Below are 15,275 nucleotides of genomic sequence, written 5' to 3'. Positions count from 1 at the left end.
AAATCTAAGATAGCTTGCCAGCATCAGCAATAAGAGGGAGTGGGGCTAAAATTCAAGTTCTCTTAAGGATAGATCTTGAATCCTTGTTCTAAGCTGACCAACTTAATCTGCAAAGAATTTGCAACATGTAAATATTTTAGGATTATAGCCATCTGTATACACACTTAAATTGAAAGTAGTTCTGCTGCCATTAACTTAGTCTAAAAGAGCCACCTAAGAATGCCAAACGTTATTTTGTTCAAATGCCATGGTTATTTTAGTTTAAAAGCATTTCTTTCAAAGCCGCCTCTCTCTTCACAACAGTAGAGCTCTGGCAGTGAATTAAGTGGTCGAGGATTCAGCGAAACTGTGGCTAATTTCTGGTTCCAATCTGGAATTTAAAACAAATTAAGGATTTATTTAAAGACTACTCGCTCCTAATTTTTAACACACTGTCCTTTTAGCAGTTGTGCACAATAACAAAATAACTTTTGGGGTTTAAGACAAATGAATGCACTTAAAATATGGGAAAAAGGACTCAGTCAAAAGATTGTTTCTTTGGTTCAGTCTCTGATTAAGAGGCATATTATTGAATTATGCCAAAATGTAAATAAAATGAAATAAATTACATAAATTTGCATGTTGACATTTCATTCTGCGCCCCCAAACCTTTTTAGTCTTACCTCACCAGTGCATTATTTTGTATCAGATTGCACTTGCTGCCATCCCTAAATTCTTTTTTTCTCTTTTTTCAGAGGTTTCTTTGTTTTTTCCAATTTTATTGACTATACACCTTTGGATTAGAAAAGTTCAATGAACTCCAAAACAGAATAAACAGAGTTAAAAACCGTACAAAATCAATCAGTATGTTATTTGGGAATAGATATGTATATGGTAAAAACAGTCAATAGCAAAGGCAAGATTAACACAAATTCAGGATAGAGGGTAAGTCTGGGTAGAAGGATGGGAGACTCAAAGCCTTTAAGTATATTAGGAGATTATTTTTCACAACTGACCTAAGGGATAAATAAGTATTTTTGTTATTACTCTTTAAATTGGATATGTACAAAATATTTTCTGCAGGTATGATAGATATCACAACAAATAGAAAATAGGTCAGGCATGGTGGCTCAAGCCTGTAATCCCAGCACTTTGGGAGGCCGAGGTGGGGGGATCATTTGAGGTCAGGAGTTCAAGACCAGCCTGGACAACATGGTGAAATCCCATCTCTACTAAAAATACAAAAAATTAGCTGGGCGTGGTGGCAGGTGCCTGTAATTCCAGCTACTCCAGAGGCTGAGGCAGGAGAATTGCTTGAACCTGGAAGGCAGAGGTTGCCGTGAGCTGAGATTGCATCACTGCACTCCGGCCTGGGCAACAAGAGGGAAACTTCATCTCAAAAGTTAAAAATAAAAAAAGAGAGAAAAGCAAAGAAATCAATGAAGTTCATCCATTCTTCTGTGTTACTTATAATAACACAAACCAGAAACCTGGGAGTCACCCTTGACCACTCTCTCACCAACCAAATCCAATTAATTTTCACTTCCTGCTTCTCTCCACGCCCCCATCACACCCTGGCCCAGGCCACCTGGACTCTCACTAAAACACTGATATCCTTTCCTCTTCCTTACAGTCCTGCTGTAACCCAACCTCCACACAGCAGCCAAAGAAAACACTTTAAACCAGTCTTTCTTCAACTTGAATCTGTTTCAACATCCCATTTGCTATCAGAAGCAACAGAGTGACAAGTACATTGCCCAAGGTCACATAGCCAGGAAATGGCAGAGGCAGAACTCAAAATTACTGGTCTTACTTGAGATTTCACATCTCTTATCTCTCCTACCTTGGGTGATACTGCCATTCCTAAATTCATACCCATTGGTGTTCCCTTGTATTTTATAACCTCTAATCTATAATCATTAACAGTTTTGCTTATCTGAAAATAAGAGTTCAAAGAGGGCTTCACTTTAATACAAGTATTGCTCAAGGAACCAAAGCCTAGTGTTTCAAAAGCATTGTAAAAAAACTTTTTTTTTTTTTTTTCAGATGAAGTCTTACTCTGTCGTCCAGGCTGGAGTGCAGAGGCGCCATCTTGGCTCACTGCAACCTCCGCCTCCTGGGTTCAAGTGATTCTGCTGCCTCAGCAAAGTAGCTGGGATTACAGATGTCTGCCACCATCCCTAATTTTTGTATTTTTAGTAGAGATGGGGTTTTGCTATGTTGGCCAGGCTAGTCTCGAACTCCGACCTCAAGTGATCCGCCCAGCTTGGCCTCCCAAAGTGCTGGGATTACAGGCGTGAGCCATTGCACCCGGCTGCATTGTAACAAAACTTTATTATATTATTAGGTGAATATTAGAGTTTATTACATTACTCTAATATTTAGAGTAATTCTCAGTGGTACTCTAATATCGCCATCTCAAAAAGATTAATTTGCCCAAGTATACATCGCTTGTAAGAGGTACAGTCCACATCTGACACAGAACAGACTCCAAAATCATTAATCCTTCATTGTTCTAGTCTACACTCCTTAGTGCTTCAACAGTATCTCAAGAAATAAACATTTCTGGATATTAAGAATGGATAACATTTCACTAGCCCAAGGAGTATGACTAGAAATGAAATCTTTGAGGATTTTTAGATTTAATCGAGTGTGATCCTGTCTGTAGTCAGCAACAACATGACTTTTCAAGGTTTTTTTATGGAGTCAAATAGCAAAGATGGCCTTCTAATTACACTATATCTGGAAATGTATCAAAGTGATTTAGAAGTGTGAGGAATTCCATTCAGCAACTCTTCGTGATCCTTGTAGGCTGTACGATGGGTTGAATCATACACAGTTCAGCCAGGTGAACTCAACAGTCAATGTTGTGAGAACAGTGGGTGTTATCAACTCTGAAACGTGCTACACAGATTGGGGATGCTATGGAAAGAAAGTGCGAAATGATTTTTTGGATTTCCTTATCATCTGACAAAATGTAATTATTGTTCACGTGGATTTGTGGTGGTGACTCCTTTGAAAGTCATTGTTGGAAAATAAAATGAACAATTAGTTGATAACCACAGAGAAACTTTAACCACCTTGCTGAGAATTCCATGTATTCCAAATACGTTAATGATTTCATATCATATCACTCTTTAACAATCAAGAGTTTTTGTTTGTTTTTGTTTGAGATGGAGTTTCACTCTGTTGCCCAGGCTGGAGTACAGTGGTGCAATCTTGGCTCACTACAACCTCCGCCTCCTGGGGTTCAAACAATTCTCCTGCCTCAGCCTCCTGAGTAGCTGGGACTACAGGCATGAGCTAATTTGTGTGTGTGTGTGTGTGTGTGTGTGTGTGTGTTTTAGAGATAGGGTTTCACCATGTTGGCCAAGCTGGTCTCGAACTCCTGACCTCAAGTGATTCACCCACCTCAGCCTCCCAAAGTGCTGGGATTACGGGTGTGAGCCACCATCCCTGGCCAGTCTAAGATATTTTTCAAGGATAACTTTGATCATGCATGATTTTTACCTTGTGTACCGATTTTAGAACTTAATCTCAGTGATATATGCAATTCCATTGTATTGGTCTTTTACAGATATTGATTATGGGACACGTTTATTCTTGATCAATACTAATAGTAACTAACATTTTTGAAGACATAGTAATATTACATACAGGCACAATGCTTAAATTCTTTATATCGGTATCTCAATTCTATTAGGTAGATACTATTTTTATTCTTTTCACAGATGAGAATATTGAGGGTCAGAGAGCCTAAGGGTCACGCTGTCAGTAAAGGCATATATTTTATTTCAGAAAAATGAGTTATTTGAATTATTTGGCACTAGGGTGAGTCATACAAGGGTAACTTTCCACCGAGGGGCCATCTTATCCTCCCAGGCTATAAATTCTCTGAGGACAGTGCCTTCTACATACCCTCCACTGTGTCTTGCACATAGTCAGTGCCCGAAAAAGGTTTCCTAAGGAAATCAATGAAATTATGTGTGCTGAGAAATAATCTTCACTGAAGAAGAATTTCTTAAGCAATAACCATGCTCTACCATGGTCTATATTTAATCAGACACCTCAGAGAACTGAACATAAATGTAAATCCTTGCTAATCTAGATATATCTTCTGCCCTGAAAATCTGATCAAACACCGGCCTAGGCAGGGCACGGTGGCTCACGCCTGTAATCCCAGCACTTTGGGAGGCCGAGGCGCATGGATCACCTGAGGTCAGGCGTTCAGCCTGGCCAACATGGTGAAACCTCTTCTCTACTAAAAATACAAAAATTAGCCAGGTATGGTGGCGGATACCTGTAATCCCAGCTACTCGGGAGGCTGAGGAAGGAGAATCACTTGAATCTGGGAGGCAGAGGTTGTGGTGAGCTGAGATCATGCCACTGCACTCCAGCCTGGGCAACAGAGTGAGACTCCATCACAAACAAACAAACAAACAATCACTGGCCAAATCGTTAGGATAAACAGCCTATACCTTTGATAAGCAACTTAATATTCTTTCTCTTATTCTGTGAAAAACTCTTCCCCAAGGAATCCTCGTCAGGCCTCTTGCAGACCAGCCCTTTGCCGGCCTGTTGTTGTTTATAAAATCATTGCCACCTATGCATCTCTCAAATGTAGATACATCCGCTAACTATTACACTGCTAACACCCGTCATCTGCTGCCTAAATCACTGCTTCTCAAACTTGGCTGTGCTATGGAATTATCTGGGGAGGTTTTTTTTTTTTTAATAATTATATTTTTTATGTAAGAAAGTTGACAATTTGACAATTCAGATAGGAGAAAAAAAACTACCTCCAATCTATTCCTAAAAATAATCACTGATAAGATTTTTGTTATTCTTCTAGAATTTTTAACACATATATAATTTTTACCTTTAAAACCATTGTTATTTTATAACTTCGAATTTAGCAATATGTTACTAAATTGTTCAATTTATAGATCTATGTAATTTTTTTTTCATTATTATACTTTAAGTTCTAGGGTACATGTGCACAACGTGCAGGTTTGTTATGTATGTACACATGTGCCATGTTGGTGTGCTGCACCCATTAACTTGTCATTTACATTAGGTATATCTCCTAATGCTATCCCTCCCACCTCCCCTCTCCCCACAATAGGACCCGGTGTGTGATGTTCCCCTTCCTGTGTCCAAGTGATCTCATTGTTCAGTTCCCACCTATGAGTGAGAACATGCGGTATTTGGTTTTCTGTTCTTGCGATAGTTTGCTGAGAATGATGGTTTCCAGCTGCATCCATGTCCCTATAAAGGACATGAACTCATCCTTTTTTATGGCTGCATAGTATTCCATGGTGTATATGTGCCACATTTTCTTAATCCAGTCTGTCACTGATGGACATTTGGGTTGATTCCAAGCCTTTGCTATTGTGAATAGTGCTGCAATAAACATACGTGTGCATGTGTCTTTATAGCAGCATGACTTATAATCCTTTGGGTATATCCCCAGTAATGGGATGGCTGAGTCAAATGGTATTTCTAGTTCTAAATCCTTGAGGAATCACCACACTGTTTTCCACAATGGTTGAACTAGTTTACAGTCCCACCAACAGTGTAAAAGTGTTCCTATTTCTCCACATCCTCTCCAGCACCTGTTGTTTCCTGATTTTTTTATGGTTGCCATTCTAACTGGTGTGAGATGATATCTCATTGTGGTTTTGATTTGCATTTCTCTGATGGCTAGTGATGATGAGCATTTTTTCATGTGTCTGTTGGCTGTATGAATGTCTTCTTTTGAGAACTCTGTTTATATGCTTTGCCCACTTTTTGATGGGGTTGTTTGTTTTTTTCTTGTAAATTTTATTGAGTTTTTTATAGGTTCTGGATATTAGCCCTTTGTCAGATGAGTAGATTGCAAAAATTTTCTCCCATTCTGTAGGTTGCGTGTTCACTCTGATGGTAGTTTCTTTTGCTGTGCAGAAGCTCTTTAGTTTAATTAGATCTATCTGGGGAGTTTTAAAAACGATTGATGCCTGGGACCCCCGCTTTACCACCCCACCCAGAGATCCTGATTTAATTGGTATTGGGTATAGCCTGGGCGTCCAGATTTTTTAAAACTCCAAGCAATGTAACCAAAATTAAGAATCTTTAACCTGGCCAGGTGTGGTGGCTCATGCCTGTAATACGAGCACTTTGGGAGGCTGAGGCGGGTGGATTGCTTGAACCCAGGAGTTTGAGACCAGCCTGGGCAACATAGTGAGACCCTGTCTCTACAAAAAATACAAAAAGTAGCTGGGTGTGGTGGCACGTGCCTGTAGTCCCAGCTACTCGGGGGGCTGAGGTAGGAGGATCACTTGAGCCTGGGCTGTCAAGGCTGCCGTGAGCCGAGATTGCACCACTGCACTCCAGCCTGGACAATGGGAGGGAGATCCTGTCTCGAAAACAGAAAAAAACTTTAACCACTGCAATTTCCTCCTGACTCTCCACATTCAATCTTCGCCCCATGCTGCTCCCCACCCTGCCCCTCCTTTTCTTCTTCACAGTTAGAGTAACATTTTCAAAATGAATTTTAAAAAAATTTTTATTTCCATAGGTTTGGGAGGAACAGATGGTATTTGGTTACATGGTAAGCTCTTTAGTGGTGATTTGTAAGGTTTTGGTACACCCATCACCCAAGCAGTATACACTGAACCCAGTTTGTAGTCTTTTATCCCTCACAAAATGAAATTGTAACCATTACTTCTGCCCCTCTTAAAACTTTTCAACAGTTTCCCCTTATTCTCAGACTAGAGGCCAAACCCTGAATATGACCTGTAACCTCTTTCTTACTGTGGTCTTGCCGTCCCTCCACCACACCCTGCTCCATGATCCCTCCTGATTTCTATACTCCAGCACACCCTTATTTTTTTTAGTTCCTCAAACGTGTCATGCTCCTTCCTGCCACAGGGCCTTTGCACATGCTGTACTCTCTGTGAACCTGTTTCCCCACTCTTTGCCCAGTTAACTTTTAGCTTATCCTTCAGCTCTTGGCTCATCATTTTCTAAGGGAAGCTTTCTCTGGCTTACTATACCCCATATAAACTCTGCTTCATAGCATTTAAGGCAGGTAGACTTTTATGATTATTTGCAGTTATTTATTTTTTAGAGTTGGGGTCTTGCTATGTTGCCCAGGCTGGAGTGCAGTAGTATAATCATAGCTCATGCAGCCCCAAACTCCTGGGCTCAAGTAATCCTCCTGACTCAGCCTCCCGAGTAGCTTGGACTACAGGGGCCACTACGCCCAGTTAATTTTTAAATGTCTTCTGTAGAAGTGGGTTCTCACTGTGTCACCCAGGCTGGTCTCAAACTCCTGTCCTCAAGCTATCCTCCCACCTCGGTCCCCCAAAGTGCTGGGATTACAGGCATGAGCCACCACACCCATCCATGGTTATTGAGTGTAGAAATCTTGTGTCTATTTTTGCTTCACGTGGTATTGCTAAAACCTGGCACATTGACTGGCACTTAAATAGGCCTTCAAATTATTTACTGAAGGGATACGTATGAGTAAGTGAAAGTGTTCTTGGCATCAAATATATCACCAAGTCCAGTTGATGCCATCCCCAAAATATCTCTGGAATCCATTTACTCCTCTTTATCTTCCCTGCTGGTCCCAGGCACCATCATCTCTGGTCTAACCTACTAAATTGTTTCTCAGTGGTCTGCCTGCGAAACGTTTCCCCTCCATTTTCCCCTCCAAACAGTGTCTTAACAGCAGCCAGAGGGCGGGCGCGGTGGCTCTCGCCTGTAATCCCAGCACTTTGAGAGGCTGAGGCAGGCAGATCACGAGGTCAAGAGATTGAGACCATCCTGTCCAACATGGTGAAACCGCGCCTCTACTAAAAATACAAAAATTAGCCGGGCCTGGTGGCACACGCCTGTAGTCCCAGCTACTTGGGAGGCTGAGGCAGGAGAATTGCTTGAACCCAGGAGGTGGAGGTTGCAGTGAGCTGAGATTGTGCCACTGCACTGCAGCCTGGGCGACACAGCGACACTCCATCTCAAAAAAAAAAAAAAAAAAAAAACCCGCAGCCAGAGTAATACAAATAATGCCGTTAAAATATAAGATGTCACTCTTCTGTTAAAAATCCTTCAGTGTCTTACTATTGCTCTTAGAATAAAATTCAGTTGCCTGATCCCTCTTAACTCGTTACCCACCAAATGACACTGATCTCCTTTCTGTTCCTCAAATATGCCAAGCCCTTCCCAGCTTCCAGGCTTTTGCACTTACTGTTACTTTTGCCTGAAATGCCCTTTATATGACTCATTCTTATTTTTCAGGGCTCAGCTAAAATTGCACAGACATTTTCCCTGACTGCCCTATTTAAAGTAACTTCCTTTAGCTATCCTCATCTCCCTGCTTATTTCCCATATAGCACTACCACAATCTATGATTTGAAAAAAAAAAAATGCACTTGTCTATGATCTATATCCCCCACCAGAATGTCAGCTCTGCGGAAGCAGGTATCTTGTCTTCCCTGGTCACTGTACTCGGCAGATAGCAGCGTCTGGTTCATAATAGTTGCTCAACAAACAACTAAATCATACTGGGGTCACCAGCTTCCAGCACGGACCCCAGTGATTCTCGCCCCCTGGTATTCATGCCTTGTGTAATCCTCTGCACACTGCTTTAGAGCTGACTGTATGTGACTAACAGGATACATCAGAAGTGACAGTGTATGACTTTTGTTTTCTATTTTTTGAGACAGAGTCTTGCTCTGTCACTCAGGCTGGAGTGCAGTGGCATGACCTCAACTCACTGCAACCTCCACCTTCTGGGTTCAAACGTTTCTCCTGCCTCAGCTTCCTGAGTAGCTGGGATTACCGGCATTCACCACCATGTCTGGCTAATTTTTGTATTTTTAGTAGAGACGGGGTTTCACCACGTTGGCTAGGCTGGTCTCGAACTCCTGGCCTCAGGTGATCTGTCTGCCTTGGCCTCCCAAAGTGTTGGGATTACAGGCATGAGCCACTGTGCCTGACCAAGAAGTGTCAGTGTGTGACTTTTGAGCCTGGGTCGTAAAAAGCATTGCAGTTTCCACCGTGGTCTCAGATTGCTCTGTCTAAGGGAAGCTAACTGCCATGCTGTCAGGACACTCGCACAGCCCCATGGAGAGACCCACATGGAAAGGCACTGAGGTCTCCAGCCAACAGCGAGCACCAGCTCAGCAATCATGTGTGTGGGCCCCCTTGGAGGTGGATCCTCCAGCCCCAGTCAAGCCTTCAGGCAAGACTGCAGCCCCCACTGACATCCGACCGAAACCTTAAGAGAGACCCTGAGCCAGAATGCCCAACTGAGCAGTTCTCAAATTCCTACCCACAGAAACCATGAGAACATTTAAAAAAAAAAAAATCATTAATGTTTTCAGTCACTACATTTTGGAATGATTTGTTACTCAGCAATAGATAACAAATAGCCATTCAATCCATAATTCAATAAATGAAGGATGAATATATAAATAAAAATCATCTCTAGAATTGGTCCAGCTGCAAACCTCACTAAATAGGGGACTGTCTGAAGCTGTTTCTCCTCTTATGGTCCCCAGGCTGCACCACTTTCTGGTACTGTGTTTTTAATTGTCCCTAGATCCCAAGTTGACTACATCTCTTCTGCCTAAATCCATTCTTTCTATCAGAAGCATCACCGATTTTGCACAAATGAGAGGGTGCAGAGTTGTCTTTCATTTCTCTCCGTTTCTTTTTCTGTTTGCACTGTCCTTTTTCACTCCAAATGCTCTGCCATATGAGTCTTCTTTCCATTTCCCCTGCAACCTCCCTCATTTAATTGAAAAGCGTGGGCTTTGGAGGGTAACATATCTCTGCTTGGGCTGGACTGATGACTTACCAGCTACTTGCTTGAGTAGAGTTTTTAAAGTCTCAAAGCCTGTTTCCTCTTCTGCTAGATGGGGCTAACAATAATTCTACTACTACCTAGTTCACAGGGACTGTTACCACTAATTGCAGCGAGGAGTGTGTACACGTACGTGTGTGTGAGTATGCCACTTAGCGCGGTTCTAGGTACATGGCAGACATCCTTAAATCCTAGCAGCTATCCTCAATGGTAGACTTTGATTCTTCATCTTACGAAGGAGCAAAAAGGTTCAGAGAAGCTAAGCACGTTGCCCAACACCACGTAGCTAGAACGCTCCAGGCCTGCAGTGTTGCGATGCCTGGATCCTGTCCAATGCTTCATGCTGTTCACACTGTATCACTGCAACAGTGAGCTGCTCTTCTCACCTGCAGTCCATGCCTTCTCCAACCCATCCTGAGCAGAACTGACAGATTCATGTCCTCTAAAGCTGACTGGGTCACCCCCTTGACTATGATCCTACAATGGCTCTGGTTGTCCAAATTCAGCTTCCCACACTCCTTCAGCTGCTCTTCTGTTCAGGTATTCTCTCCTACTACTCTGCCAGTCTGCATGTCATCTTTCACTGCCCCTTCTACGCTGCCCAATTAAGCCAGTATTCGCCTCACTGCAGTCCTCTCCACTCCTGTACACGCCGCACCATCCTATGCACTGTCCCTAGTTTCAGGGTCCCCATCTCTGCCGTCCTTGTTTCTTCTCCACTGTGCACACCTGACCCATCAAGGCCCAGCTCCGGTCCCCATTCTTGCACGCTGCTCTTCTGGCTATTCTAGGTCCCAGTGATCTCATTTTTTTTTTTTTTTTTGAGATGGAGTCTCGATCACCCAGGTTGGACTGCAGTGGCATGATCTCAGCTCACCGCAACGTCCACCCCCTGGGTTCAAGCGATTCTCCTGCCTCAGCCTCCCAGGTAGCTGGGATTATAGGTGCATGCCACCACACCCAGCTAATTTTTGTATTTTTTTAGTAGAGATAGGGTTTTGCCATGTTGGCCAGGCTGGTCTCGAACTTCTGACCTCAGGTGATCTTCCTGCTTTAGCCTCCCAAAGGGCTGGGATTACAGGCGTGAGCCAGCGTGCCCGGCCTCATCTTTCAACTCCTGCTCCCCTATTTGGTATTTAGTCAGTCCCCAAGCTTCATCTTCCCAATTGGATTGTGAGTTCCCTGCAGGACTGAAATCATCTCCCGGACTTTCTATGAACTGGCACAATATATAGTAGATGGTAAGCATTTCATTGCTTTGCTAAAATTCATTTAGCTCCATAGGTTTGGAAAGAATTAAAAACTGTTTTCTAAGCTAAGCAAGGGAGTACGCCTTTTGTATCTGTTTGTCTGTCTGTCTATGAGATCTCATAGCAGAGGAGTTGCAAAGAAGGTCCTGTTGAAGGTCACTTTGGAAACTGGAGGCCCACCTGGATTTCCTCATGCAAAGGAAACAGATTTCAAACTCCCAATTGGTCTTGAAAGGACAACCTGCTCAGCCACTTCTGTGGGGGCGGGAACCCCACTGACGTTTTCTGATCCCTTCTTTTTAGCCCCTCCTCAACCCCCAGCAACTTCTGCCGCCCCAAGCTTCATACTTCCTTCAGCCCGAACCCATGTCCCACGAATCCCTGGCTTCCATGGCCACAACGCTCCCCAGGGTCCCCTGGGACGGCAACCCCCACCACTCTGCACACCCTCCCAGCACCTCCTTTCCCAGTGACCTTGACCTCAGCTCCAGCCTCCTCCCCAGTCCCTCAGCTCCCGCTGTGGTCAGGCTCCAATCTTCTCTGAGCCTCCAGAACCCAGCTTTGCCCTGCTTGAAGCCTCTCATCCCAAACCCCTGCTGGCAACCCCTGGCTCCCCTGGTGGTTCCATCTATTGCCACCCCTATCCTTGGCTCAACTGCTGCAAGATCCACCTCTCCCGCCCAGTCCTGCTCTTCCTGATGGCTGTATTTGCTATTCCCTGGGGCCCAGGGGCCCAGCCCAGGCGTTCCATATTTTAAGTAAATAGAAAGTGACTCTCTTTAAAGAAAACTATTAAATAAATAGCAGTACAGGTGACACTCAGGTGTGACAGAGGCTGTGTATCTTCAAGCACAGCTTGAAATGACCTGGGGCTGAATTCTGCTTCTCCTACCACCTAGCTGTGTGACCTGGGGCTCATTAATAAACTGCCTCTGACTTGGCTTTTCCTGCGGTAAAATTGGGAAAATAGTAGGACTTTACTTCAGGGAGCTGCTTTCAGGACTAAATATGTGCCTACCACAGTGTAAGAGCCTCCAAAATATTGAGGTTTACTCATTTTAAAAGTCTGTTGGCCAGGCGCAGTGGCTCACGCCTGTCATCCCAGCATTTTGGGAGGCCAAGGCAGGCAGATCACTTCAGGTCAGGAGTTCAAGACCAGCCTGGCCAACAGCGTGAGAACCCGTCTCCACCAAAAATACAAAAATTAGCCAGGCATGGTGGTGTGGGCCTGTAATCCCAGTTACTCAGGAGGCTGAGGCAGGAGAATCACTTGAACCCAGGAGGCAGAGGTTGCAGTGAACCCAGATGGTGCCACTGCACTCCAGCCTGGCCAACAGCGTGAGACTCCATTTCAAAAAAAAAAAAAAAAAGTCTGTCAATGAAGTAATTCATCTCAAGAACTAAAATTCAAAGCACCAGTGACAGCAGGAACACAGCAATGTTTAAATTGGTGTCTACATGTCCTCCCCCAAGGTCCTGTATGTCGGGAGCCTCAGTTCCTTTCAGTATTTATTTAATTTATTTGAGATGGAGTTTTGCTCCTGTTGCTCAGGCTGGAGTGCAATGGCACAATCTCGGCTCACGGCAACTTCTGCCTCCTGGTTTCAAGAGATTCTCCTGCCTCAGCCTCCCGAGTAGCTGGGATTACAGGCATGCACCACCAAGCCTGGCTAATTTTGTATTTTTAGTAGAGATGGGGTTTCTCCATGTTGGGCAGGCTGGTCTCAATCTCCTGACCTCAGGTGATCTGCCTGCCTCAGCCTCCCAAATTGCTGGGATTACAGGCAGGAGCCACCATGCCCAGCCCCCTTTCAGTATTTTTTTACATGCTGCAGCCTCACATATTACAAGGGGAACTTAGAATGTCTGAAGCATACCTCCAAATGTCAAATCATTGTTGTAAAGTTTGAAATCAGGAATAAGAAAAGTTCCGTTAACACTATGTTTAGGCACAATAATGACTTTGTCATGTGACAAGGGACTCAGTGAAGACCAGGTGTGGTGGCTCACACCTGTAATCCCAGCACTTCGAGAAGCTGAGGCGGGAGGATCACTTGAGGTCAGGAGTTTGAGGCCAGCCTGGGCAACATAGTGAGACCCTCATCTCTACAAAAAAGAATTAAGCAATTAGCTGGGTGCAGTGACTTATGCCTGTAGTCTCAGCCACTCAGGAGACTGAGTCAGGAGGATTGCTTTAGGCCGGGAGTTTGAGGTCAGCCTGGGCAACATAGCAAGACCCCGTCTCTAATTTAAAAAAAAGAAAAGAGTGGTCAGACTTGAGACCGTGTGTTAAAAAGGATATATGCATTTTCATCCCTGAAGTCTCCTCTGCAGGGAGCTAGATAGGGCGGCGCCTTGGGAGGCCCCCTCAATTCTTCCTGCACGCAGAAACACACACACATATCCATGCCTCCAACTCGACTGGTCCCAAACAGGCTCCCTGAGACAGCGAGCCCATGGGAGATGCTGATCTGTGGCCCAGGCAAGGTTAATCTCAGAGAGTTAAAAGCAGTTGGCCTGACTTACCAATCTCGTAGAACGGCAGAGAATAGTCTCTTTGGTAAGTGGTTTCTTTATACCACGGCTCAGCAGGCTTTGAATGTCTTCGAAAGCAAATGTATCGAATGAGTGTTTGTTGCTCTAATTGAGGCTGATAGTGATATTTTCTCTTGGGTGGAATTGTCAAGTCTATGAAGGGTCTAAATGGAAACAGAAACAGTTTGCTGAAAACCCAGTAGGAAAAAGCCGTCCATTTTCTTACCAGCTGGAATCCATTCCCTGGAAATGGCCATGAGGCTAACAAGAGAGTATTGACAAGACTCCCATAGCTCTAAGACCAGCCCTGGCAAAGCTGTAGTAGATGGTTCAGGGACTTCTGTTCCCTGTTCTTCCCTTTAGCATCCCTCCTTCTCTCCAATGACAGGTCCCAGGAGGTGATGCATATCACACTCTCCACTGGATCTGCCCATGCACAGCCACTCCCCGTGCTCCAAGGTCCCTGGTGCCCTTTCCCAGTGTAACTGTTCTGTGGATGTTTGTTGCTTCAAGGAACCAGTGCAGGCCTGGTGTGGTGGCTCACGCCTGTAATCCCAACATTTTTGGAGGCTGATGGGGGCAGATCGCTTGAGCTCAGGAGTTCGAGGCCAGCCTGGGCAACATGGCGAAAACCCGTCTCTACAAAAAAATACAAAAAGTAGCCAGGTGTGGTGGTGTACACCTGTAATCCCAGCTACTAGGGAGGCTTAGGTAGGAGGATCCCTTGAGCCCAGGAGGTAGAGGTCGCAGAGAGCTGAGACACAGCCTGGGTGACAGAGCAAGACCCTGTCTCAAAGAAATAAATAAAATAAAATAAAATAAAATAAAAAAGGAATCAATACATCTGGTTAGACTAACCACTATGTGCCTCTTGGGGTTTGATGGACTTGAAATCAGTTATAACCTTCCTGTACCCCTGTTCAAATAGGTATCCCTTGGAAAAGAAAAGCAAAGAACAACCAAAATGTAATGGCAAAATATCATTTGTGGCAGTGTACTTTCACTGGCCCAGCTTTGGTGATATATATCAAGACCTTGAAAATCTGCACATATTTTGTCCCAACAATTAGGATGTCAACAAAGACTTAGCTCTAAGAATGCTTGTCCAAGTGTTTTTATGATAATAAAAAGAGTGGGATAGCTTGCATGCAAAAAAACAGGAAATTATTTAGACAATGACACAGAAATATGTGGGAATGCCATGCCGCCATTAAAAATGATGCTGTACGGCTGGGTGCGGTGGCTCATGCCTGTAATCCCAGCACTTTGGGAGGCCGAGGTTGGCAGATCACCTGAGGTCAGGAGTTCAAGACCAGCCTGGCCAACATGGTGAATCCCGTCTCTACTAAAAATACAAAATTAGCTGAGCGGGATGGTGGTCACCTGTAATCCTGGCTACATGGGAGGCTGAGGCAGGAGAATCACTTGAACCCAAAGGCAGAGGTTGCAGTGAGCCGAGATCGCGCCACTGCACTCCAGCCTGGACAACAAGAGCGAGACTCATCTTAAAAAAAAAAAAAAAAATGGATGCTGTAGTAGGATTATAACTTTTGAAATGGAAAAAAGTCCACAATACATGTTTATTTTTATTTTTTTTCACAATACATGTTTAAACAAAGGTTTCAGTTGAATTATGCATTGAATTGAATTGAATTGAATTC

The 15,275-nt window shown here is 44.0% G+C and overlaps 1 protein-coding gene across 3 annotated transcripts in view; it reads right to left on the bottom strand.

The window, feature by feature from the left end:
* Positions 1–232: 232 nt before the first annotated feature.
* LOC105540497 (chromosome unknown open reading frame, human C1orf100) overlaps positions 233–15,275 on the bottom strand; it is a 50,689-nt gene continuing 35,646 nt past the window's right edge. The window contains exons 4-5 of one of the 3 annotated variants that reach the window (XM_011981168.1): positions 13,606–13,778; positions 233–370 (exon numbers count right to left, since the gene is read on the bottom strand). In XM_011981168.1, coding sequence (XP_011836558.1) covers positions 252–370; positions 13,606–13,778 — 292 coding nt within the window. In that variant the 3' untranslated portion in view covers positions 233–251. The remainder of the gene's footprint in view (positions 371–13,605; positions 13,779–15,275) is intronic. The other 2 variants (XM_011981169.1, XM_011981170.1) reach the window with 2 other exon arrangements.

This window comes from Mandrillus leucophaeus, unplaced genomic scaffold (assembly GCF_000951045.1).
Source record: "Mandrillus leucophaeus isolate KB7577 unplaced genomic scaffold, Mleu.le_1.0 Scaffold220, whole genome shotgun sequence".
In the NCBI taxonomy this organism is placed as follows: domain Eukaryota; kingdom Metazoa; phylum Chordata; class Mammalia; order Primates; family Cercopithecidae; genus Mandrillus; species Mandrillus leucophaeus.
This window is presented reverse-complemented; position numbering and strand designations above follow the sequence as displayed.